This window comes from Schistocerca serialis, chromosome 2, assembly GCF_023864345.2.
Source record: "Schistocerca serialis cubense isolate TAMUIC-IGC-003099 chromosome 2, iqSchSeri2.2, whole genome shotgun sequence".
Taxonomy (NCBI): domain Eukaryota; kingdom Metazoa; phylum Arthropoda; class Insecta; order Orthoptera; family Acrididae; genus Schistocerca; species Schistocerca serialis.
This window is the reverse complement of record NC_064639.1, coordinates 537,808,120-537,835,303: the sequence shown is the minus strand read 5'-3', so window position 1 is coordinate 537,835,303 and position 27,184 is coordinate 537,808,120. Positions and strand designations below refer to the sequence as shown.

Genomic DNA, 27,184 nt, shown 5'->3' with positions numbered 1-27,184 from the left:
GAGCGTCTCGTCACCGGTGACAGGAGCCAGTGCCATCACTGGAAGCCAGAGACATTTCAGGACAGCATGCAGTGGAATCATGCGTCGTCACCTCTCCCTAAAAAAAATGCAAAGCTGTGCCCTCAGCAGGCAAGTTGATGCTCATCGTCTTTTCCGACTTCCGAGGTCCCTCCCATACAGATCGAATTCCTCGTGTACGAAAAAGACCCAGTGACGCGTACTGAGAGACACTCCATAGCCTACATGAGTCCATCAAGAGCTAACAGTCTGGGCTGCTCACGAAGGGAGAACATCTGCTCCACGAAAACGGTCGATCGCACGTCTCCGAGGTCACACAAAATATAATGGCCATGTGCAACTGGGAACAGCTTCAGCACCCGCCCCACAGCCCAGACTTTTCGCCCTGTGACTTTCATGTGTTTGGTCCTCTAAAAAAAATCTCAGAAGGAAGCGCTTCAACTCGGATGGCGACCTGAAGGACATAGCGGAGGACTAGCTCCTGTCACAGCCACAGGACCTGTGGGAACAGGGGATCCCTCGGCTCATGAAACGGTGGGCAGTAGTGCTCAAGCCTCTGGTGATTACTTTTAAATAAAGACGTCAGTTTGCAACTGTACTCGGGCTCGTTCACTACCTATTTTTCACGTGGCTCCTCTGCAGAGGGGGTTGGTAGTGAACGGTTGCATTTGCGCCCCTACTATTGAATCATATATTGGCTAGCTTTTGAACAGCAGTGAATTGAACTATACACGTTCAGATTGAAACTTATTTATTCAAAAGAAACACTTTAACTTTGTGGCCATGCATTTTTAAGTTCACAAATAAATCCGATCTGTACAAATAATAATCGGTGCAATTCGTACACTGTTTGTCTCACACCCACACACTTTCACGTTGTTCCTTCGCATACACTGGCATCCACGCTTACACTCGCGACACTTTGCCGCTCCCAACTTACCACCACAACGGACCAACGACAAAAGACCCGATTTTCCCACTCATATCCACAGTCCTGAGTCAGGTCACGTGACACTACATTAGTCAAAATAATCCCTGAACATGGCCACAATTCGTTTACAATTTTTTTATAAGATTAAAATACTTAAATCTAAATACATTATATAATTCTACACATTTATCACCACACTTCTATAATTCGTTGCAATTAAAAGAAAACCAAAACACTATACAACGGAACTACAACGCCCATCAAAAAACAAAACAAGTATTTTCCGGTCTATTTTGCCCAACACATTATCTCTGCTGCTGTGGTTTAAATTTAAATTACGAACTACTTGAAAGAGCTCCATATTATCCCATGTTACCTTACAAGTTATACCCATAGTGTTGTTCCGTACCTTTTATTTCGAACATCGAGCATATCAGTCAACATCCTCGCAGTTCGGTAGCTCCACAGAAAAATTAATCACAAATGATTGGCCTCAGCTGGATGTTGCACAGCTACAGAACCTTGCGGACTCTCTTCCTCATTGAACTGAGGCTCGAGGTGGCGTTTCATGGTAGTACCATGATATCTCCAGAGGGTGATCCGATATGTTTATAATCTTCTATTAGCAAAAAAATGTTCAAATGTGTGTGAATTTGGTTGAAATGGGTCTGAGCACTATGGGACCTAACATCTGAGGTCATCAGTCCCCTAGAACTTAGAACTACTTAAACCTAACTAACCTAAGGACATCACACACATCCATGCGCGAGGCAGGATTCGAACCTGCGACCGTAGAGGTCGCGCGGTTCCAGACCGAATGTGTGTGAATTCCTAAGTGACCAAACTGCTGAGGTAATCGGTCCCTAGACTTACACACTACTTAAACTAACTTACGCTACGGACAACACACACACCCATGCGCGAGGGAGGACTCGTACCTCCGGCGGGAGGGGCCGTGCAATTCGTGACATGGTGCCTATAACCGCGCGGCCACTCCGCGCGGCCTTCTATGAGCAACATTACATTCTCTACTGACCACTCACATTCAGTAACAATAGTAGTTCATGTGCAAAACAGAAGATGAATGCTCCGTTAGCTGTGAGTCCACAAGCAAGGAGCACGCGATCTTCCTTTGATGGTTCACTGAATGACGACAACCAGTGGAACACGAGCGAGCATCTGCGAATGCTACCTCAATATGGCCGAATGCTGTTTGCTTGCACTCGCCTACCGTTTACAACAGAGGTAACCCTCGTTCGCATGCGTTTGCATCGGAGTAAAGTAGCCTTTTTACTAAAGTGCGCGTCATTTATGACGACGGCCGAGTTTAGGTTCGTTCTGCGCATCTGACGTCACAAGACACAGTCAGCCAATGAACAGAGAACAACATTGGCAGAGCTCGACTGCAGTGCAGAGCACGGACGAGTGTCTTCAGTTTGAGAAACGTCCAGTCATAAATAAAGTAATTGAACAAAAGCAATGTCTTGATAGCAGACTTTCTTTTATGCAGTGTTTGGAAAAAGCATTCTTTATACCAGTTGCTTCATGTTCTATTAATTAATTAAACCAAACAAGCAATAAGCGTCCTAATTCAGGCGATAGCAGGGAAATGTGTTTGTATCATTCTCACTAACTGCTTTTTCGCAATAAAGAACAGCGGTAATTGTTTATTTCCTATTGTACTTCGACGAAACATGAGTAATTCATAATCATACCAACAGTGTTTGTCGCTATTTTGCGTGACATTTTAAAGTCCTTCGGGGAATATATTCACAGACGAGCTGCATTAGCGTAATGGTTAAAGTGTATGGCTGCTAAGTGAAAGGTTCTGAATTCAAACCTTGATTGGTGTTTGATATTTTCTTTATTATAAAAACAATATCGAAGTGTCTTACTTCATGAATTTTATTCGTTTGAATGTAATTTTTTGAAATTTCTAGTGGCAACTAAAATCGACCATACGGAAAGTATATGCTGTGGACTTTTACCTCTGCAAACTCTTCAAAATTTCGTGCAATGGTTTACTACATCTAATGCTGCACAATAACTGCGTTGAACATCGAAACAAAATTAAGTCATTTATGGGGGGAAAGTATCAGTCAAGAAGATGTGTAAAAATCGAATTTTTGGGCCAAATAGTTTTTGTGAAATCGAAAGATAAAGTGTGTCAAAGCAGTCGAAACACCATGTGTCTGCACAGGCGAGCAGTGCAGTGATGAGAAAATCGCGCACATCACGGAATGCGGGGAGTACGTCTCTGTAGCAGCGAAAGGGTTAATGAGGCCCTGGTGACTTTACTTCATAAACTGCTCACTCCCCCCTAAACGTAAATTTGCGAACTATACAATGGCGCTGCTTCTCTTGGCGCGTACAACTGGCAACGCAGCAATCTCCCGCATCTGGGCGGGCATGCGCGAACCGCGAAGATAAAAGAATTGAACCTATAGCTGCAGTAGTGTAGCTGGTGCGCACCTGGCGGTCCTCTATCTTGGCGAATACGAAGATGTGCGTGGGGCGCGCGGGCAGTAGCGCCTTGCGCACCTCCTGCACGTCGCTGGCGCAGCGCGCGCGCGACACGAACACGATGTGCACGCCCAGCTGGACCGCCACCTGCAGCGCGGCGCGGTCCACCTCCGACAGGCTGCCGTCTTCGCCCTCCACCTCCGCCGCCGCCCCCATCGTCGCGTCGGGCAGCGAGATGGGCCGACCTGGGCCCAGCACGCCGCCCATCTCGACGCGGCACAGCACGTAGTTGTAGCCCACCTGCGCGCCCAATGCCCAGCTGTCACACACCGCACGGCGTGTCTCGAGGTACAACAGCTGTCGTGAGATACACTGAGGCGACAGAAGCTGTGACGTAGTGATATGCACGTATACAGACGGCGGTAGTTGAGCGTGTACAAGGTAGGAAAGGGCGGTGCACTGGCGGAGCTGTCATTTGTACTCACAAGGAGATGGCACGACCGTGGGGTCGGGGATTTGTCCGAAATTTTGTGTGGTCAAAGTGGACCCCTAACACCCCACGTGGTTAAAATATTAGGACGCACTACCCGGAAAACCCGGGAAAAATCGATCCAAAGTTTCTTAGGTGTCATATGAGTACAAAATGTTAGTGCATTGACGAGCCGCCGTGTGTCCTAGAAGGCTAGTCAACTTTATTATATATCTCCTTTCCGACATTCTCAAGTATTTCAGAAATTGTCTAATATGATTATTAAACTGCTTTACATTTAAAATTGTCCCACCAACTTGCTGATATCCATCATAAAGAACTAATTATGCTTCTGTAAAGATTGCAGCTCATAATTCGAAGTGCTGATTTTACTTCTTCAGGTTGAAGTTTGAATGTCTTTAAAAATTTTTTTCTTGATGTTTAATTTAATTCTTTCTGGTAATTTTGTCAGTAACACAATCTTCTGTTGTCTTTCCTTAACGTCAGCGTAACTGAAATGATCAAACCGTTTTGTTTAAATAACTTCATGTATGTATAACTTAGTATGTATTTGGAATGTGTAATTGTTTTTTTAATAAAGGTTTTTATATTAAAAAAAAAGATGTTTAGGGCTCGTACTCTTACGCCAGAGGTCTCGGGTTCGATTCCTCCTCCGGCGCTTCTTTTTTTTCCCTTCTGTTTCATTTTCATTTGTTATTCCTCCAATTATTCAGAAAGTTTCCCAAGCCTACATTATCTTTAACAAATTAGTTACATTATTGAATAAAAATTATTTTCTTTTTGTCCAACAACACAATTCATGGCGGTGGGTTTTCCATTTTTCATTGTAAAGTATATGAGGAAAAAACATTGGCATTCTAATCAAAATAACAAAGTCGATTGGGAAACATTCGATTTTTATACATATAATAATTATAACCAAGAACTGCAGTGGTAATTATCGTAAAAACAAACAAAGCAATAATTTTTGCGACATCTTGCGCAACATGTAAAAACGGATTTTTTACAATCACAGGGCGTTTGCAATAAATCTGTACAAAAACATGCCCCATTAACATTTACGAAAATGTTTTGAGTTTCTGATAATTTTGAGGCAAACCAGGAATATTGAATCATGTCTCGGAATATTGGTGACGATAATTGATGGTGAATTATAGAATGAATCTTTATACAATCTTCCCGGGAATTAATTTCACGATTCTCCTGTAACAATGCGCTGCAATTCTGCAAGCAACAGAAGAAGAAAAAAAAAAGTACCGGAGAAGGAATCGAACCCGAGACCTCTGGCGTAACGGTCCGAGCGTTACCCATGTAGGCCAAACGGCGGCTCGGGAATGGACTAACATTTTATACTCATACGGCACCTAAGAAACTTTGGATCGATTTTTCTCGGGATTTTCCGAGTAGTGCGTCCTAATGTTTTAACCACGAGAGGTGTTAGGGGTCTTCTTTCACCACACAAAATTTCGGACAAATCGCCGACCCCACGGTCGTGCCGTCTCCTTGTCAGCTGATTCATGTGAAAAGGTTTCTGACATCATTACGGCCGCACGACGGGAGTTAACAGATTTTGAACACGGAATGGTAATTGCAGCTAGGCACATGGGACATTCCATTTTGGAAATCGTAAGGTAATACAATATTCCGAGATCCACAGTGTCAAGAGTGTGCAGAGAGTACCAAATTTCACGCATTACCTCTCACCACGGACAACGCGGTGGCCGACGGCCTTCACTTAACGACCGGGAGCAGCTGCGTTTGCATAGAATTGTCAGTGCTAACAGACAGCAACATTCCATGAAATAACCGCATAAATGAATGTGGGACGTACGACGAATGTTGCCGTTAGGACAGTACGGCGACATTTGGCGTTAATGGGCTGTGGCAGCAGACGACCGACGTGAGTGCCTTTGCTAACAGCAGACATCGCCTGCAGCTCCTCTCCTGGGCTCGTGACCAGTACGTTGTCCTCGATGGTGAGTGTTGATCTGAGGAGAGGGTATCAACTGGAGTGCCCCAGGGAACTGTGGTAGGCCCGCTGTTGTTTTCTATCTACATAAATGTGCGGCTGTTTATTGGTGATGCTGTGGTGCACGGGAAGGTGTCGTCGTTGAGTGACTGTAGGACGATAAAAGATGACTTGGACAGGATTTGTGATTGGTGTAAAGAATGGCAGCTAACTCTAAATATACAGGGTGTTACAAAAAGGTACGGCCAAACTTTCAGGAAACATTCCTCACACACAAATAAAGAAAAGATGTTATGTGCTGGACATGTGTCCGGAAACGCTTAATTTCCATGTCAGAGCTCATTTCAGTTTAGTCAGTATGTACTGTACTTCCTCGATTCACCGCCAGTTGGTACAACTGAAGGAAGGTAATGTTGACTTCGGTGCTTGAGTTGACATGCGACTCATTGCTCTACAGTACTAGCATCAAGCACATCAGTACGTAGCATCAACAGGTTAGTGTTCATCACGAACGTGGTTTTGCAGTCAGTGCAATGTTTACAAATGCGGAGTTGGCAGATGCCCATTTTATGTATGGATTAGCACGGGGCAATAGCCGTGGCGCGGTACGTTTGTATCGAGACAGATTTCCAGAACGAAGGTGTCCCGACAGGAAGACGTTCGGAGCAATTGATCGGCGTCTTAGGGAGCACGGAACATTCCAGCCTATGACTCGCGACTGGGGACACCTGCAATGGACGAGCCAATTCTTCGTGCTATTGACGATAACACTAATGTCAGCGCCAGAGAAGTTGCTGCTGTACAAGGTAACGTTGACCACGTCACTGTATGGAGAGTGCTACGGGAGAACCAATTGTTTCCGTACCATGTACAGCGTGTGCAGGCACTATCAGCAGCTGATGGGCCTCCACGGGTACAGTTCTGCGAATGGTTCATCCAACAATGTGTCAATCCTCATTTCAGTGCAAATGTTCTCTTTACGGATGAGGCTTCATTCCAACGTGATCAAATTGTAAATTTTCACAATCAACATGTGTGGGCTGACGAGAATCTGCACGCAATCGTGCAATCACGTCATCAACACAGATTTTCTGTGAACGTTTGGGCAGGCATTGTTGGTGATGTCTTGATTGGGCCCCATGTTCTTCCACCTACGCTCAATGGAGCACGTTATCATGATTTCATACGGGATACTCTACTTGTGCTGCTAGAACATGTGCCTTTACAAGTACGACACAACATGTGGTTCATGCACGATGGAGCTCCTGCACATTTCAGTCGAAGTGTTCGTACGCTTCTCAACAACAGATTCGGTGACCGATGGATTGGTAGAGGCGGGCCAATTCCATGGCCTCGACGCTCTCCTGACCTCAAACCTCTTGACTTCCATTTATGGGGGCATTTGAAAGCTCTTGTCTACGCAACCGCGGTACCAAATGTAGAGACTCTTCGTGCTCGTATTGTGGACGGCTGTCATACAATACGCCATTCTCCAGGGCTGCATCAGCGCATCAGGGATTCCATGCGACTGAGGGTGGATGCATGTATCCTCGCTAACGGAGGACATTTTGAACATTTCCTGTAACAAAGTGTTTGAAGTCACGCTGGTACGTTCTGTTGCTGTGTGTTTCCATTCCATGATTAATGTGATTTGAAGAGAAGTAATAAAATGAGCTCTAACATGGAAAGTAAGCGTTTCTGGACACATGTCCACATAACGTATTTTCTTTCTTTGTGTGTGAGGAATGTTTCCTGAAAGTTTGGCCGTCCCTTTTTGTAACACCCTGTAGATAAATGTAAATTAATGCAGATGAATAGGAAAAAGAATCCCGTAATGTTTGAATACTCCATTAGTAGTGTAGCGCTTGACACAGTCACGTCGATTAAATATTTGGGCGTAACATTGCAGAGCGATGTGAAGTGGGACAAGCATGTAATGGCAGTTGTGGGGAAGGCGGATAGTCGTCTTCGGTTCATTGGTAGAATTTTGGGAAGATGTGGTTCATCTGTAAAGGAGACCGCTTATAAAACACTAATACGACCTACTCTTCAGTACTGCTCGAGCGTTTGAGATCCCTATCAGGTCGGATTGAGGGAGGACATAGAAGCAATTCAGAGGCGAGCTGCTAGATTTGTTACTGGTAGGTTTGATCATCACGCGAGTGTTACGGAAATGCTTCAGGAACTCGGGTGGGAGCCTCTAGAGGAAAGGAGGCGTTCTTTTCGTGAATCGCTACTGAGAAAATTTAGAGAACCAGCATTTGAGGCTGATTGCAGTACAATTTTACTGCCACGAACTTACATTTCGCGGAAAGACCACAAAGATAAGATAAGAGAGATTAGGGCTCGTACAGAGGCATATAGGCAGTCATTTTTCCCTCGTTCTGTTTGGGAGTGGAACAGGGAGAGAAGATGCTAGTTGTGGTACGAGGTACCCTCCGCCACGCACCGTATGGTGGATTGCGGAGTATGTATGTAGATGTAGATATCATTTCGACCTTAGACGATTGGAAGACCGTGGCCTGGTCAGATGAGTCTCGATTTCAGTTGCTAAGAGCTCACAATATGCAGACCCCACAGAGTCATGAAACCAAATTGTCAACAAGGCACTGTGCAAGCTGATGGTGGCTCCATAATGGTGTGGGCCATGTTTACATGGAATGGACTGGATCCTCTGGTCCAGTTGAACAGCTCAGTGACTGGAAATGGTTATGTTCCGCTACTTGGAGACCATTTGCAGCCGTTCATGGACTTCATGTTACCAAACAATGATGGAATTTTTATGGACAGCAACGTGGCATGTCATCGCGCCACAGTCATTCGTGTTTGTTTTGAATGACATTCTGGACAATTTGAGCGAATGTTCTGTCCATCCAGATCGCCCGACGTGAATCCCATCTAACAGTTATGAGAGATAATCGAGACGTCAGTTGGTCGCAAAATTCTTTACCGGAATCACTTTCACAACTACAGACGGCTATAGAGGCAGCATGGCTCAATATTTCTGGGACTTCTAACGATTCGTTGAGTCCGCGCACTACGCTGGGCAAAAGGATGTCCGATACATTATTAGGAAATATCCCATTACTTTTTCCCATCAATGTACAACAGCTACGCGTCACAAATATTTGCTGCAGTTGGGTGTGAGCCACAGCACCTACGAGGGTGGTTTGGTAAGTCTCATGAAAAAAAGCAAGGGAAAATGTTTGTTCCTTAAACAACTCACCTTAGCTCTCGACATAGTCTCCTTTGAGGGATACACACTATGTAGAGCGATCTTTCAGCTTTTCATCCCATCGGGAAGTAGGTTCTGACAGACTGTGCAAAATAACCGTTTACTGCGACTATCACTTCCTCATTTGACGCAAATTTCTTCCCAGCAAGCCAAAGTTTCAAGTTAGAGAACAGGAGGAAGTCACGAGCGCCTAAGTCCAGTGAATATGGTGGATGAGGAACCCTTTCAAATCCCAGTTCATGCCCTTTCGCCATTGTTATCGTTGATATGTGGGAGGGTGCACTATCTTGTGAAAGAGTACTTTTTTGTATGCCAAAGCTTGGTCTTTTTTCAGCAAACGCAAGCTTCAAACGATCCAACAATGGAGCATAATAGGGTCCAGTCATGATTCTGCCTTTTTCCAAGTAATCTGTAAAGATTATTCCTCGTGAATCCTAAAAGTACGAATGCCCATCAACTCCCCTGCTAACAAAATGGTTTTTGCTTCTTCGGTGAAGTTTCACCAGCCTTTGACCATTTTTTTTTTACTTCCGTTTTAAGTCTGGTGTGTAATCATGAATCCAGATTTCATCAACAGTCACAAACCGGTGGAAAAAGACTGCGAATTGCACCTAAAAATCGCTAGACATTGTGTTGTAATGTTGTGGCAGATGCCCTTTTGGTCGAATGCGAGCACTCGCGGGACCCACCTCGCACACAGCTTCTTCACAGCCAATTTTCCATCCAGGGTTTTACGCAGCTGAAATGTCTACAGTCTCGTCAATCTCACGAATTTTTATTCGGCGGTGTTGCAGTGTCATATCATGGATTTTGCCAATGGATCCCTTTGTGGTGACATCAGTTGGAAGGGTGGAGCGTGCTTCGTCTTCCGTGCTTGTCTGACCACCTTTAAATTCATTAATCTAAAAGTAATTGGTCTTTAGTGATGGTGCAGAGCCTGCATGAACTTCATCCAGTTTTGTTCCGATTTGTGTGGCAGTTCAACCCGGCAAATGAAAATGTTTAATAACATTTTCAATCGCAGTCGACACACTGACCAATTTAGACAGCTGTCAACAATGAACTGTACGTTGTACATCGTTGAAATTCTCCATGTGATCCTTGAAATAAACAAGCTTACAATAATGAAGGCGCAACAAAAATGTTCCATTCTTCCATTCAAACTTACCATACTTATCAAAACACTCTCGTAAACCCACTGGTGGATCATTAAAACCAGGAACAATTGAAAATAGCGGTTTTTGCTCATTTTGAGCACATTCCGTAATAGGAAGAATATATGATTAAGTTTGTAGCTGATTCAGCGCTACACAGGGTGAGAAAATTAGTACACAGGGTTGTCACCTCGAGCAGCGGCAATGGCGCTAACGCAGTTGGACATTCAGTCGAAGTGAGCTTAGCTGACATTCCATGCGACTTCAGCTCTATACCAGAGTTTTTCATCGCTGTAGTGGGTGCTTGGGGTCATGTGATGATGAATACAATCTGACAAAGTCCATTCTCCTCGAATCCTCCACATACGGATATGTCCATCGTGATGCTGTATGATTTATTGTAATATCAACCGGCACTAAAACCCTTGCAACGTGCCCACAGGAACCTAAGCAAAGGCAATTGTTCAGCGCACGGTCCGTAGCAGCATTATACGAGGGCAGTTCAATAAGTAATGCAACACATTTTTTTTCTGAAACAGGGGTTGTTTTATTCAGCATTGAAATACACCAGGTTATTCCCCAATCTTTTAGCTACACAACACTATTTTTCAAAGTAATCTCCATTCAATGCTACGGCCTTACGCCACCTTGAAATGAGGGCCTGTATGCCTGCACGGTACCATTCCACTGGTCGATGTCGGAGCCAACGTCGTACTGCATCAATAACTTCTTCATCATCCGCGTAGTGCCTCCCACGGATTGCGTCCTTCATTGGGCCAAACATATGGAAATCCGACGGTGCGAGATCGGGGCTGTAGGGTGCATGAGGAAGAACAGTCCACTGAAGTTTTGTGAGCTCCTCTCGGGTGCGAAGACTTGTGTGAGGTCTTGCGTTGTCATGAAGAAGGAGAAGTTCGTTCAGATTTTTGTGCCTACGAACACGCTGAAGTCGTTTCTTCAATTTCTGAAGAGTAGCACAATACACTTCAGAGTTGATCGTTTGACCATGGGGAAGGACATCGAACAGAATAACCCCTTCAGCGTCCCAGAAGACTGTAACCATGACTTTACTGGCTGAGGGTATGGCTTTAAACTTTTTCTTGGTAGGGGAGTGGGTGTGGCGCCACTCCATTGATTGCCGTTTTGTTTCAGGTTCGAAGTGATGAACCCATGTTTCATCGCCTGTAACAATCTTTGACAAGAAATTGTCACCCTCAGCCACATGACGAGCAAGCAATTCCGCACAGATGGTTCTCCATTGCTCTTTATGGTGTTCGGTTAGACAACGAGGGACCCAGCGGGAACAAACCTTTGAATATCCCACCTGGTGAACAATTGTGACAGCACTACCAACAGAGATGTCAAGTTGAGCACTGAGTTGTTTGATGGTGATCCGTCGATCATCTCGAACGAGCGTGTTCGCACGCTCCGCCATTGCAGCAGTCACAGCTGTGCACAGCCGGCCCGCACGCGGGAGATCAGACAGTCTTGCTTGACCTTGCGGCGATGATGACACACGCTTTGCCCAACGACTCACCGTGCTTTTGTCCACTGCCAGATCACCGTAGACATTCTGCAAGCGCCTATGAATATCTGAGATGCCCGTTGTTTGCAACGCACATCCGTTACAGACGCCATTTTAACAGCTCTGTACAGCGCTGCCACCTGTCGGAAGTCAATGAAACTATACGAGACGAAGCGGGAATGTTTGAAAATATTCCACAAGAAATTTCCGGTTTTTTCAACCAAAATTGGCCGAGAAAAAAAAATGTGTTGCATTACTTATTGAACTGCCCTCGTACTAGAGTCTCGATAGTCGAGATGAACGAGATCGTAACTACCTCGTACTATTGAAAAGTCGAGCTATTGAAATTTGTGTGCAAAAAAGAAATAAAGCCATGTTGAAAACAATAGAGGCGTCAAATATGAAATTCATTAAAACGAAGTGTTTACATAGGCATTTACATTGGCAGAATAAAGGTAAGTCTGGTAACAACTTACTTCGTGGAATAACGGTGAAGTGTGTCTTGTTTGCTGAAGCTGCAACGTTTCCGCGCGGAATATCACGCCACTGTCTGAAGAGCAAGGTGTCGGTTGCTCGGCTCAGGCTGTTATTCCAAGCAGCGCATGGCGACCTTTAGTGCAGCGTGGTCACCGGTGTAACTCATCATCAGGGCCGTCATCCTCACCACTCTCACACGATGTAAGCTGTGAAAGAGTCTGTAACTTCCAACTGTTCGTCTAAATTTGACCACTTAGTTATTTCCACATTTTCTGCGTATTCACAGCCTGGCAACCTTCTGATCCCCAGAATGTTCAGTTTCTGTATGACTTATCTCGTTCCAAGACTCACTGATCTAGTACGCAACGTCCTTCACAGTCACTTTCTTTAAAACTGCTACAACGCTTTCATCGTCTCACGAATGCAAGACTGATTGCAGTAGTCGCCGATGATACGTTTTCTTCTGGAATTCTAGAACGCCCTCATCCACAGGCTGAGTCAGACTGGTAAGGTTTGGTGGGAGAAACAAGGCGCAGATCGCTTTGCACTGCAGTCTGCTACACTTGGATGTGAGGATGCACTATCCAAAGTCAAAATAGCTTTGCGTGACAGTCCCTTATCTTTTTACATTCCAGTACACATGAATTCAGAAAGCAGTTCTTAAAGATTTCCTGATTCATACAGGCACAGTTTGGTGTTTGTAGATAACTGGAAGACCTGATATGGTTACCATCTTCAATGCACTTGGCTTAACAGACTTATCAGCCACAACCAGTTTTATTTTGTGGTTTCCAATTGCATTTGAAGCGGCCGCGACTACGAAACGTATTTTTTTTCTTTTCTTGTGCCCAGGTGCACTTTTACCTTCATGAGAAGCAAGTGCTTTTGCCGGCAACATTTTGAAATCCAAACCATAAATTTTTTCAATAGACAAATTTTCTTCAGTCATGATTTTCAAAAAATTACATTTAATTCTGTTATGCCCTCAGAGTCAACAGAGATTTTTTCTCCCCATATACCTAGTTGACGAACTCAGTATCTCTTCTTCTACTTGTCGAGCCAGCCCACATTAGCGGCGAAACTTGTCATTTCCCTCCTGTATCTGGCTTCTAAAAATCTGTTTCTAAAAAGCAAGGCATTCCTCTACAAGATTGGGAGAGAAATCGGTGTCCCCTTCTGTCTTTGTTGCGTAAACCACGAGAACAACGCTTCAATTGTTTTTTTCAAACTCCGGCTTCCTTACGATTAAGAGATTCTTCAGAGGATTTCTGTGAGGAAAACTGTTCCAGTTTAAGTCGATTTCTTCGCCAGTCATCAACGGTAACTTCGCCGATATCGTTTTCGAGAGCAAGTTTCTTTTATCGTTTCTCCTTTCTCAGGTCGTGTCGATGTTTCTAACTTAACATCTAAAGGCACAAATTTCCTTTCTTCGTTGCAGCACTCTTTTCTGGAGTGTGTACAAACAAAAACAGTTAACAAAGAAAATGAAACACAACAATGCACTGAACCGACAATGACAAACACAAGTATCAGCTAAAGGGTTGCTTGTGCAAACAATTAAAAACCTGGAGAAAAGTGACATTGACAGGCACAACTTAAGTTCAAGAATGATAGGAAAAATTACTCAGTTCTCAACCTGCAACGAGCTGGACGCTGCGCCTACTAAGGAGGAACCTCAAGGAGCTGTTGCACGGCTAAAATGCGGGAAATACTATGGTACAGACAATGTCCACACAGAAGTTATCAAACTGACTCTGCTCCTCGCAGTGCTGTACAACCTCTTATTGAAATTTTAGGCTGAGGATACTGTGCCGTACGATACGTGCGATGCCGACATCGTCACTCCATACAAAGGTAAACGCGATCGCTGTGAATGCAGTTGCTAAAACGGAATTCCGCTGCTGAGTCTCGGCGGGAAAGCGTTTGCCCTTGTGACTCTGGGCAGACTGGAGAAGTTTGTCGAGCGTATGTGCCCTGAGTCTCAACGTGGGTTTCGAGCCAAGCGATCTACGACTGATTTTATCTTCACACTCCGACAAATTCAGGAAAAACGTCACGAGGAAAAGACCCCATTGTTCGGTGCTATTATAGACCTAAATAAAGCATTTAACACAGTCTAATGCAGGAACTACATTTTACTAGTGAAGATATGGCATCCTCTAAAACTATGAGAAATGATAAGGGCTTACCACGATGTGATGAATGGTGCCGGGATATTTGGAGGAAGCACGTCAGATCATTTTCTTATGCAAAGAGGAATCCATTGAGGCTATGTACTAGCCCCCACCTTGTTTGGTCCACTCTTCTCGTCACTTCTCAAAGCTGCTTTCGGTGAAACAAAGGGCTGATGGGAAACTTCACAATATCTCGTTACTCAGATCCACGAAGTAACATGAGGACTTATTTTTATGTAGCCTTTCATTTGCTGACGATGCAGCATTCGTAGCTCACAAGACAATCTTCAAAGGCTTATGGACGAATTTGCTGCTGCACGCAAGCTCCTCTTCGTATCTGTGAAATTTAAGAAGGTTATGATTATGGCGCAAGGATACACAGATATGCCAGATTAGATGAATTAGATTAGATGGCTCTTTGTTGAATGTAGTTGACAAATTCTGTTACCTCAGTTCCTTAGGGTCGAAGATCTTTCTATAGACGACAAAGTAAATGCAGGAACTGGCAAAGGAGCGAACACTTTAGGGAAATTCCATACAAAAGTATGAGACAACAAACACCCCGTGATGACCAAAACAATCCTCGGCTATCAAGCATCCGTACTGAGCGTCCTCTTGCATGCTGCTGAAACTTGGACGTCATACGCCAAAGAAGAACGTAAACTCAGCACCTTTCATCTAGTATTCTAGGCATAGCATGTGACAAATTAGACGTTCCTCAATACTGCGAAGCTACCGAGTATCGCCGCCACTTTCAAGGAACGTCACTGCGGTGGCTAGGACATTTACATCGTAATGGACCATTCCCGTCTTCTCCGACGCACACTACTTAGTAAGATAGCACATGCCAAGAGACGCCCTGGAAGACCTGCTTTGTTTTTTAAAGATTGTGTCAAGCGTGTTATGAATAGATTTAATACTGACTGCGACAAATGGGAGTAGCTCGGCGAAGACCGCAGGAGATGGGGGAAACTCCTCGAGGGTGGCAGTAAATTCCACGATGGCGAGCGGCTCCACAACTTAGCTGTGAAACGAGCGAGTAGATAAGCACCTCCGAAGAACACCTCTCTTGGTGTGGCATACACTTGCCCACCTGTGGGCATCAAGTGGACCCTAGCATTGGACTCTTGAGTCACGAAAGAAAGTACCTGGATGATGTTACTTGAATCTCTAGTTAAGAAATATAGGCCATTAATGATGATGCTGTGTGTAGAGCGAAGAGTCGTCTGGAAAGACGACTTTGCTCCTGTGCCAGTGTTGTCGTTGGGGGCACCTCTGTTTCTCTTAAAGGAAAGCAGCAACAATAGTCACTGAGGCGCTACAGGCGTCGACGCACTGTCTGTATGGTAGCTTGTTCTGCTACAAACAAGCCAGAGGTTGAAAAAATATATGGAAACACCAAAACTGCAACACATTACAATACCCACTACAATACAACAAACCCCTATCCATTCAAAACACCATCCACTTCTCTCGGAACTGATGAACGCAGGTCCTGGATGGTTCTCAAAGGAATCTTATACAATTCTTCCTGGAAAATAGTGCCAGTTCAGGTGACAAAGATGGAGGTGGATAGTGATCGGGCACCCTCCTCTCCGAAGTAGACCACAATGGCTCAATAATACTGAGATTGGGCGACTGGGTGGCCAGGGGAGATGCGACATTTCATCCTCGTGCTCACAAAACCAGTCCTGAACGATACAAGTTTTATGAACAGGGGCTCTGTCATTTAGGAAAACAGCATTATCATTGGGAAACAAACATCATACAATGGGACAGACCTGATCAGCGAAAATTGTCACATAATTTTTTGTCAGTAACGTTACCTTCCAGAGTATCGCTGGAACCAACGGAATACTATAGTACAATTTATCCAAATCATCACCGAATTCCCTCCCCCCCAACCACCCCCCCCCCCCCCCCAACCCCTGTGTTGCTCTCCTGGGACGTAAACTCCGCCAAAAGTTGGAAAAAGTGTGAAACAAGACTCACCCTGCCAAATGACTTACTTCAATTGCTCCAAAGTCCAGGTTTTATGGCTTTGTCTCCACATCTTCCTGTTACGGCCATTTGCATCACTGATGAGTGGTTTTGGATTTCCAGCTTTCCCGCTCGCCCTTTGCAGACCACTATGGCCCAATAATACTGAGATTTGGCGACTGGGCGGAGCTCCCTTCATGTTGTTTTGGTGATGACAGTGTTTGGAAGGGCGATATTCAGTTGTGCGGTGAGTTTTTTAGCTGTAGTTCTCTTATTTTTCGTCACAATCCTCTTCATTGACCGTCTGTCACGATCACTCAACAAACACTTTGGTTCCGTTGTGACACAGCGAATGCTGGTTTCTTGCTTTCCGCGTATATGGTACAAATCGTCGACACGGTACCTCTTGAAACGCGAAACACTTTGGCTGCCTTGGCATGAAAACACACACCATACGAGCACCAACAGGTAGCCCACGTGTAACTTCAATTAGCTTCAACATAATGCACTCACAGCTACAGAGACCACTTTTGTGACGACTACTGACACTTGCAATGCACTGAGGACATTTCATGGATGTTGTTTATGGTCAAATACAACAGCGCAACTTGCACATTTGGCTAGAATCTCCATTTATGTTCAAGCATGCATTTCTGGTCGTGTTCACCCATTTTTGTCCAACATCTGCACATGGCGTGGCTGTACGATGCTACATAGTCGAGCGAATAATGTGTGTCCTCTCATGAGCTAGGCGCGTGAGGCACCGAGCTCCTGCAAGGGACAGAGTGTGGTCCTCTTGCATAGTTGCTTGACAGTCTTAGGATCACAACCAATGAGAGCAACAATATTGCGGGACGATAATCCTCAGTCTCGTTTAGCCACGATTCTGCTCCTGTTGCGTTTCTACACGTGCTGGTAGACGTTACTCCTTGTTACACGGGGCATAACACGATCTTCTCACAAACAATCAACATTCAGATACGGTCTCTGAATGAAAAACTCCATACGCAATCCATTATACCTGGAATGTTGACGGCGTTACTCCTACTTACCTTTTGCGATTGTGTTGAAATACTAGTAACTTGCGTATCCAAGCCTGTAGTACACTTAATGCCAATTTGGCGTTCATTGGATGCTGTCTTTATGGTCTTACAATTCTAATGGCTAACAGTGTAGTATGGTAATCCAGAAGAAGGTTTTCCTAAGACCATAAACAAGAAGAAAACGTAGCTGCTAGAAACCTTTATCGAAAAACAACTAATTGTGTGTTCCACGCCTGAAGGTGTCCTACCATCACGTAAACTCCTCGGATGGAACTCTGTAGAGGTCCTTGATCATATTAGAAGCGATTACTTACCCGTCCCCAACTGAACATGCCCGTTCCCAACACGAGTCCGACACTACTTCCACACCAGCTGAAGTCCCTACCGGTAATACACAGGGTGCTCCGAAACTATTCGTTCCAAATTAATATAGGCGGTAGCGAACATCAAAACAAATATATTTCTATGAGGAGCATCTGGTCTCTGACGTCAGCTTGTAATGTGAGGCAACATTTTGTTAGTGGTTCTGACGTTAACTGATGTGCTGGTGTCGCTGACTGGGTATGGGTACTGACGTTCAGAACTGCTCTGCGTATGGATGGTTGGCTTTGATGTCTGCTTGGGAAAACACAGATTCTTTTGCACCATCGCCGCCCTGCGAAAACAACGGTGACTTCCTTGTAAGCACGCCGATTCAGTTTCGATCGTTACCGCTTTGTGACCACAACAGTGAACATGGAGCGGTTTATGTGTGCTGAAATGCCTGATATGCGTCTGGTATGATGGTCTGTGAATGGGAATGGACGAGCTGTAATGACAGAGTATCGACAGCACTTTCCCAGCCAACAGGTTCCACAACACCAAACGATCAGATGTCTACATCACCTGCTACGTGCAGCAGTTACTGTCCGTGGAAGTATGCATGATTCAGGTCGGAATCGAACAGTGTGAACTGCCGAATTGGAAGATGCGATTTTGGGACATGTTGAAGATGCTCAGTCTACAAATGTGTGTGAAATCGTATGGGACTTAACTGATAAGGTCATCAGCCCTAAGCTTACACACTACTTAACCTAAATTATCCTAAGGACTAACACACACACCCATGCCCGAGGGAGGACTCAAACCTCCTCCGGGACCAGCCGCACAGTCCATGACTGCAGCGCCCCAGACCGCCCGGCTAATCCCGCGCGGCGTACTCAGTCTACAATTACATGATATATTGCACACATCTTTGGCATCGGACATAGCTTTGTGTGGGATGTGTTACATGACCAGCAGCTTCATCTTTTCCATCTTCAGCGCGTGGTAGAGCTAGCACCTTAAGAATTTTGGCCGAAATTGTACATACCTCAGATAAAGAAAATGTCAACTGAAGGCGTCACAAAATCGCTTGAAAAACAAACAGACGAAGTCCAGTTATAATGGATCAAGAATTTATGAAATTGTGGCAACAACAACTGCCATTTCAAATGCAACACCAAGCGCAGTGAGAACACCAAGAGCAACAGCTGCAACTTCAGTTGCAACAATAGGCACAACAATAACAATAATAAAGGCAGCAAGCGCTAATTATAGAACTACAGCAGCTCATCCAGCCAAAACAGCATCCACCACCACCGTTCTCACCAATTCATTACGATGCATACAGGGACTCACACTACAGATGTCTGCAGCTCCACTTCCAGGTGAGTAGCATAACCATCAGCTAACCCCCAAGTAATGTGTCCTCTACAAGAGTTCGTCCTCTAAGTAATCCTGTGTGTTCAGAACTGTCAGAAATCCATATTTTGCTCTCCAAGCATTACGAGCAGCAAATCCTCGTCGTAGCAGGTAGGCTCGTATTTTTTCACTGTCGCAAGAAGTAGCATCAGCCGAATGCTACACGGACAGCTGACCTCAAAGGACTGACCCGAAAGCGACGATTTTTTGTACAAATAAAAGTTATAAACAATCCTACCCCGAATAGTTAGTGCATAATGTAATAGTTATGCAGGCACATGATAAAGAAGATTGTGCATAGGCTCTGAAATTAACAAATTCTGCTTTCGAAGAAATGTTATCAATATGTCACATGTTATATGTCAGACGCAGCAAAGCAACATTTTGATGAAGGCGCACCTTTCGTAAAACGGCATTCACTTTCGTGGAACTCGTCAAGTTCATTTTCGTCAATGGACTCGAGATTCAAACCTCGACGTCCATTTGAGGACAATGTGCTAGCAACAAATCAGCAGCAGCATTTATTCGAGTCACATTCCTCACGCAGTTCCTCCACCGTCCATCCTAGCTATAACAACAGCAGGATGCGTTATCAAGGCTGCCATGATTGTTTTTCTGAACATATGTGTGCTCAGTGCCTGCATAACGAATCGCGCTGTGTGCAGTGATATAAACAAGGGCACGTGGCGTAAGTTTCCAAAGGCCACACCGCATTGCACCAACAACAATGCCTCAGTGTAAACACGTTACAGTCACAGCTGCACACTTTCACAACACAACTGCAAAAACTTTCTCTTTTGAACATTGGTTCTCCGTCATTTCAGCCGATATCACATCACATCCTACAGCAAGATCTTCACAGTTTTTTGAGGTGAATACACAGTAACGAGTTTGTACAACAAAGTCAGCCGTTCGATTACTTTGTTAGTTGCACCATCACCTGAGGGAAATAATGTTTTCAGGATGGTCGCTCTTTTATCTTTTAGTTTTAAAATAGTAGATGACATCAGATTGGATCAGCAGTACTATTACTGAGTTAGCTTGCTCACTATGTAGTGAATTGTCAGATCTATTTCCAGCTGGCTTAGGGTGTACAAATGTAGCTCACATTCAGTTAAAATCTTCTGCAGTACTTCCTTACGTTAGAGCTAGACCAGTGCAAGTATCATTTCGATATGACCTCAAGATGGAATTAGATAGGCCGGAATAACAAGACGTCGACACACCCAATATATCAAGTCAATGGGCAACACTACCGGTAGTTTTACGCAAACCAAATGTTTCCCTTCGTGTTTGTGGTGATTTTAAAGCAACCATAAATGCACAATCAGTTTTGATGTCTGTCCCACCTGAAGGCCAGAAGAGCTCATGTCAAACTATCATGTGGCCAATAGTTCACAAAACTGATTTATTCAAAGCATATTTGCAACTGCTGCTAGAGGAACAATCACGCCAGCTCATGGTTATTAAAATCCCATTTAGATTGTACAGATATAGCAGATCGCCATTTCGAATTACTAGTGCATCAGTCATTTTCCAAGGTTTTTTGGAGCAGCTAATTCAAAAGATTCCGAAGACAATAGGCTATGTGGACGATATATCTCTAAGGGGCGCTACAAGAGAACAACATTTTGCAGACTAATGTCTACTGACCCAAAAAATACAACAAAATGGACTAAAGTACAATGTACTAACGTGCGTATTCTTTCAAGAGGAGTCGAGTATCGAGGCCACAATCTGAGTTGTAAAGGACAGAACCTACTCAGTAACACGTGGAAAACATAGAGAAAGTTAGTTGCCTGTCATCTTCAAAGACCTTCAGCTATTTCTTGGCAAAATCAATTCCTATGGCAAATTCATACCAAATTCCCCCCAGCTCGCCAGATGTCTTAATAATTTTCGTAAGAAAGTCACAAAATATGATTGTGCATAGGAGTCTCAGGAGACTTTTCGACAGTTTCAACGTTCTGCTGTGCGTGTGAACTGACTAGACGAGCAGATGCAATGCTTGTTATGAAACAAATCTTTGAATCATGCATCACAAGAGAGTGTAACTCTCGTTATTGCTCTGAATTTCTGCCGGCCGGAGTGGCCGAGCGGTTCTAGGCGCTTCAGTCTGGAACCGCGCGACAGCTACGGTCGCAGGTTCGAATCCTGCCACGGGCATGGATGTGTGTGATGTCCCTAGGTTAGTTAGGTTTAAGTAGTTCTGAGTTCTAGGGGACTGATGACCTCAGCAGTTAAGTCCCATAGTGCTCTGAGCCATTTGAACCATCTGAATTTCTAATATAGCTGGTCACTGAGCTCGGCCACTGTGCACAACGAAAACATCATCACAGCGATTAAAATAACTTGGGTGTACAACAGGTTATATTTGTAATTTGTGGTTCTCCTAACCATGGAAAAGTTGTAGGGCAGTGAGGGATCTTGAAATCTAAGTCAAGACTGAGATTAACAATATTTGTTCTCGCTCTTACAGACTGGCAAAATTCACATGAAACTAGAACAGAGAAAATTTCATACAAATGAAATTATAAATTGACGCTAAGAGGTATGTGGAGGACTGTATGGAGTAAACGCAACGAGACTCCTCATCTGGGCAGCTCGCGAATTCAAATCGTAACCAATTAATCAACACAAATTTTGTGGCAAAGCAAGGAATTAACGAGCTGCTCGTAATATGGATCGTGCTGCCGCAATTTGCGACATTTGCACTTCCCTAAACCAGCTAGCGTGCACCAATCAGCACCAGACGGCAGCCGGAGATGACTCCCTCTCAGCGACGGCCTCGAGACAAATGCTACAGCCCCTCCGTTCAAAGTGTTCAAGCCCCTAGTTTCAAAAAACTATATGTACATGGAAAAACTCTCTGCTATCGAAAATGTTGACAGTCAAGAATATCGCTTATTTCGTGAAAAACAGAGGAATGCAGCACTCTTGGTGTACAAAATGCACATCAATAAACACGAGACGGGTACCGGAGAGGAGCGGCGTTGATCGAGTGATCCAGCTCCTCCTGCCAAACGCGGTGGCAGGACGACTCAAATCGATGGGGTGACCAAAATTTTGGAAAGAAAGAAACCATCTTTCGCACGCTGTACAGTTGGTGCCGTGGCATCTTGACCTCTGATATATGTCCAGAAAAGGCAAAAATGTCAAACTCAGTTATTCTTTAGGGATACCAATTACAGCACGGCACTCCCTGCACTCAGAGAAAACAGGTGCGAGCTCTGTCTACAAAAGCGTGAAATAGACAGTTTCACTTCCGCGAAAACTGACCGTCTCCCTGGGGATGAGTGCCTCTCTTAATGACGTTCACTGACTGCCTTCTGCTGACAACAAACAGGACCCTGAGACCATACTAGGGGTCCACCTTTCCAGCAAGAGAAATGCAACGCTTATCTCCCAACCACACATGTCCATGACTCACAATATAATAACCACGAAATTGTAGCAGAAAATCAAACAACATTGCTTACCAATATGTGGCAGTAAAGTCACAAGATAAAGCAATATCTAAAGTGTGGTCCTTGTCTGGCGACTTACACTATGTGATCAAAAGTATCCGGACACCTGGCTAAAAATGACTTACAAGTTCGTGGCGTCCTCCATCGGTAACGCTGGAGTTCAGTATGGTGTTGGCCCACCCTTAGCCTTGATGACAGCTTCCACTCTCGCAGGCACACGTTCAGTCAGGTGCTGGAAGGTTTCTTGAGCAATGGCAGCCCATTCTTCACGGAGTGCTGCACTGAGGAGAGGTATCAATGTCGGTCGGTGAGGCTTCAGGACTCTTTGGAGGCCAGTCCATTACAGGGATGTTATTGTCGTGTAACCACTCCGCCACAGGCCGAGCATTATGAACAGGTGCTCGATCGTGTTGAAAGATGCAATCGCCATGCCCAAGTTACTCTTCAGCAGTGGGAAGCAAGAAAGTGCTTAAAACATCAGTGCAGGACTGCACTGTGATAGTGCCAAGCAAAACAACAAGGGATGCAAGCCCCCTCCATGAAAAACACGACCACACCATAACACCACCGGCTAGGCACTACACAGGATGGCAGATGAAGTTCTCCGGGCATTCGCCATACCCACACCCTGCCATCGGATCACCACATTGTGTACCGCGATTCGTTGCTCCACACAGCGTTTTTACACTGTTCAATCGTCCCATGTTTACACTCCTTACACCAAGCGAGGCGTTGTTTGGCATTTACCGGCGTGATGTGTGGCTTATGAGCAGCCACTCGACCATAAAATCCAAGTTTTCTCACGGCCCGCTTAACTGTCATAGTACTTGCAGTGGATCCTGATGCAGTTTGGAATTCCTGTGTGGTGGTCTGGATAGATGTCTGCCTATTACACATTACGACCCTCTTCAACTGTCTGCGGTCTCTGTCACTCAACAGACGAGGTCGGCCTGTACGCTTTTGTGCTGTACGTGTCCCTTCACGTTTCCACTTCACTATCACATCGGAAACAATGGACCTAGGGAAGTTTAGGAGTGTGGAAATCTTGCATGCAGACGTATGACACAAGTGACACCCAATCACCTGACCACGTTCGAAGTCCGTGGGTTCCGCGGAGCGCCCCATTCTGCTCTCTCAGGTGTCTACTGACTGCTCAGGTCGCTGATATGGAGTATCTGGCAGTAGGTGGCAGCATAACGCACCTAATATGAAGAACTTATGGTTTTTTTGTGGGGGGGGGGGGGGGGGGAGGGTCCGGATTTTTTAATCACGTAGTGTACGACCCTCTACAAATCTTATCCTGGTCTTCGAAGCCTTTCAAAATTACATCGGGCCGTCGTTTCCCATACAGAGACGTTGATGGGCACGAACGATGAAGCGCTTATGTGTCCAAAACTCTACCTTCATCCCAAATAAGATATTCTCAAATCAAAAATAAGCTCTTCCGATTATACTTGGCATTCATAAAATCCGTATACCGCTTGATTCAAAGAGAAACAACAGATTTCAATTATTACAAACTATAAAAGATATAAACACATTGCGCATGTCACTGGAAAGATAGAAAGATTCCAAGTTTTGACACAGCTGTGTTGTTGTTGTTTGTAGCAACATGGTGACTACACGACAAGAGATATCATTTTGTGTTGGAATATGCGCGAAGTCAGTCCATTGCTCAAGTGCCGCCGTCGATTCAGCAAGAATGCGTCTCCGCTAAAGCGGCTTTATGACTGGCATCAAAAGTCATGAAAGTTGGTTACATGAGCCTAGGGAGGAGCACTGGTCGGCCACTCACACTGACGACAATGTCGAGCGTACCCGAGATGCGTTCACACGGAGGCCTCGGAAATCCACAAGATGGGCAGCCCAGGAACTTCAACTTCCACAACAAAGCTGTGGCATGTTCTGGAACGACAGCTCCATGTGAAGCCTTAATCTTGCAGTAACTGCAGAAACTGCGTCGCGGCAACCGTAACACAAGGTACGAATTTTGCATTTCAGTTCTCCAGGATAGTGCAGAGGACACTTTTTTCAAACGACTCATCTTTTCGGACGATGGTGTTCGGTTTGTGGGGCGCTCAACTACACGGTTATCAGTGCCCGTACAAAGTCCCAATTTTTACACAGTCCAATTTTGTTACACAGTCCAATCTAGCCACTGTCAAGAAGGATGACGATGAGGATGAAATGATGAGGAAAACACAAACACCCAGCCCCGGACAGAGAAAATCTCCAGCCCAGCCGGGAATCGAACCTGGGACCCCGTGATCCAGAGGCAGCAACGCTAGCCAGCCATCTCTTTTCAGACAAACCGACGTTTCATCTATGAGGTAAAGTAAACCGGAGGATCACAAAATCCTGACGTCGTCGTCGAAAACGAAAGATACTCGCCGAAACTGAATGTGTTTCGCGTCTTTCTGTTCACAAAGTTTACGAACCTTTCCTTTTTGCAGAGGAAACTGTGACAGAAACGTCATATCAGGACATGCTGAAAAATTGGCTGTTCCATCAACTTCACGAATATTCCAATTAGATTAAATTAGTACTTGTTCCATAGATCATGAATACGACACTTCGTAATGATGTGGAACGTGTCGGGTTAATAAAAGGTTCTATACAAGATATTAAATTACACAAAATATTACATGACACTTTATATTTTCTTTTTGTGGGGGTTGGGGAAATTACCCACTTACTATATCCAAAAATTCATCTAATGAGTAGAAGGAGTTGCCATTAAGAAATTCTTTTAATTTCCTTTTAAATGCTATATGACTATCTGTCAGTCTTTTGATGCTATTAGGTAAGTGACCAAAGACTTTTGTGGCAGCATAATTTACCCCCTTCTGAGCCAAAGTTAGATTTAACCTTGAGTAGTGAAGATCATCCTTTCTCCTAGTGTTGTAGCCATGTACACTGCTATTACTTTTGAATTCGTTCGGATTGTTAATAACAAATTTCATAAGTGAATATATACATTGTGAGACTACAGTAAAGATATCTAGCTCTTTAAATAAGTGTCTGCAGGATGATCTCGGATGAGCTCCAGCAATTATTCTGATTACACGCTTTTGTGCAATGAACACTCTTTTACTCAATAATGAGTTACCCCAGAATATGATGCCATCCGAAAGCAGAGAATGAAAATAGGCGTGGTAAGCTAATTTATTGAGATGTATATCGCCAAAATTTGCAATGACCCTAATAGCATAAGTAGCTGAACTCAAACGTTTCAGCAGATCCTCAGTGTGTTTTTTCCAGTTCATCCCCTCATCAACCCATACACCTAGAAATTTTGAATATTCTACCTTAGCTACCGATTTCTGATTGAAGTCTGTATTTATTAATGGTCTCATTCCATGTACTGTGTGGAACTGCATATACTGTGTTTTGTCAAAGTTTAATGAGAGCCCATTTGCAGAGAACCACTTAATGATTTTCTGAAAAACATCGTTTACAATTTCACCAGTTAATTCTTGGCTGTTGGGTGTGATAGCTATACTTGTATCATCGGCAAAAAGTACCAGCTTTGCATCTTCGTGAATATAGAATGCCAAGTCATTAATATACAGGGTGTCCCAGCTATCTTGTCCACCCAAAATATCTCTGGAACAACAACAGCTATTGGAAAACGACTTTCACTGGTATCAATGTAGGGCTGGGGCCATGAATGTACATATTTGGAAACATTCTAAAACGAAAAAACTTATGTTTTTTTAAATGGACCTCCTATATTTTTTCTTCAGCAATCCATATCATGACAAAGCACATACACAATGGCGTTGATTGCATCGCAATATTCCTATTACATCCCGAGATATTGAGACGCAAAGTTAACGCTTGAAACACCCGACATGCGCTGCTAGCGCACGTCCTGAGGCTCAGGCGTGAACCCCATGCTGCCCGTAATCGCAGCAGGATGGCAGCAGACCGTATTATTCGTTTCGGACCTCTTGATAAGTATGGAAGTGTGATTACGCATGTCAATCACATCGCGATTACGGGCAGCGTGGGGTTCACGCCTGAGCCTCAGGACGTGCGCTAGCTGCGCATGTCGGGTGTTTCAAGCGTCAACTTCGCGTCTCAATATCTCGGGATGTAATGCGAATATTGCGATGCAATCAACGCCATTGTGTATGTGCTTTGTCATGATATGGATTGCTGAAGAAAAAATATAGGAGGTCCATTTAAAAAAACATAAGTTTGTGTTAAAAAACACATATGCTTTCGTTTTAGAATGTTTCCAAATATGTACATTCATGGGCCGCAGTCCTACATTGATACCAGTGAAAGTCGTTTTCCAATAGCTGTTATTGTTCCAGAGATATTTTGGGTGGACAAGATAGCTGGGACACCCTGTATATTAAGAACAGCACAGGACCCAAGACCGAACCTTGTGGCACCCCATTCTTGATTGTTCACCAGTTTGAGAAATCACCAGTTTTTTGCATATTATGTGAACTGTTTATTTAAACTTTCTGCACTCTTCCTGTTAGGTATGATTTAAACCATGATTTCATTTTTATGCATGACAGC

The 27,184-nt window shown here is 44.4% G+C and overlaps 1 protein-coding gene across 1 annotated transcript in view; it reads right to left on the bottom strand.

Moving 5' to 3' along the window:
• LOC126456185 (pyruvate kinase PKLR-like) overlaps nt 1-27,184 on the bottom strand; it is a 151,393-nt gene that overhangs the window by 92,540 nt on the left and 31,669 nt on the right. Inside the window, exons 3-4 of the mRNA XM_050091939.1 lie at nt 3,611-3,799; nt 3,422-3,559 (exon numbers count right to left, since the gene is read on the bottom strand). Coding sequence (XP_049947896.1) covers nt 3,422-3,559; nt 3,611-3,799 — 327 coding nt within the window. The remainder of the gene's footprint in view (nt 1-3,421; nt 3,560-3,610; nt 3,800-27,184) is intronic.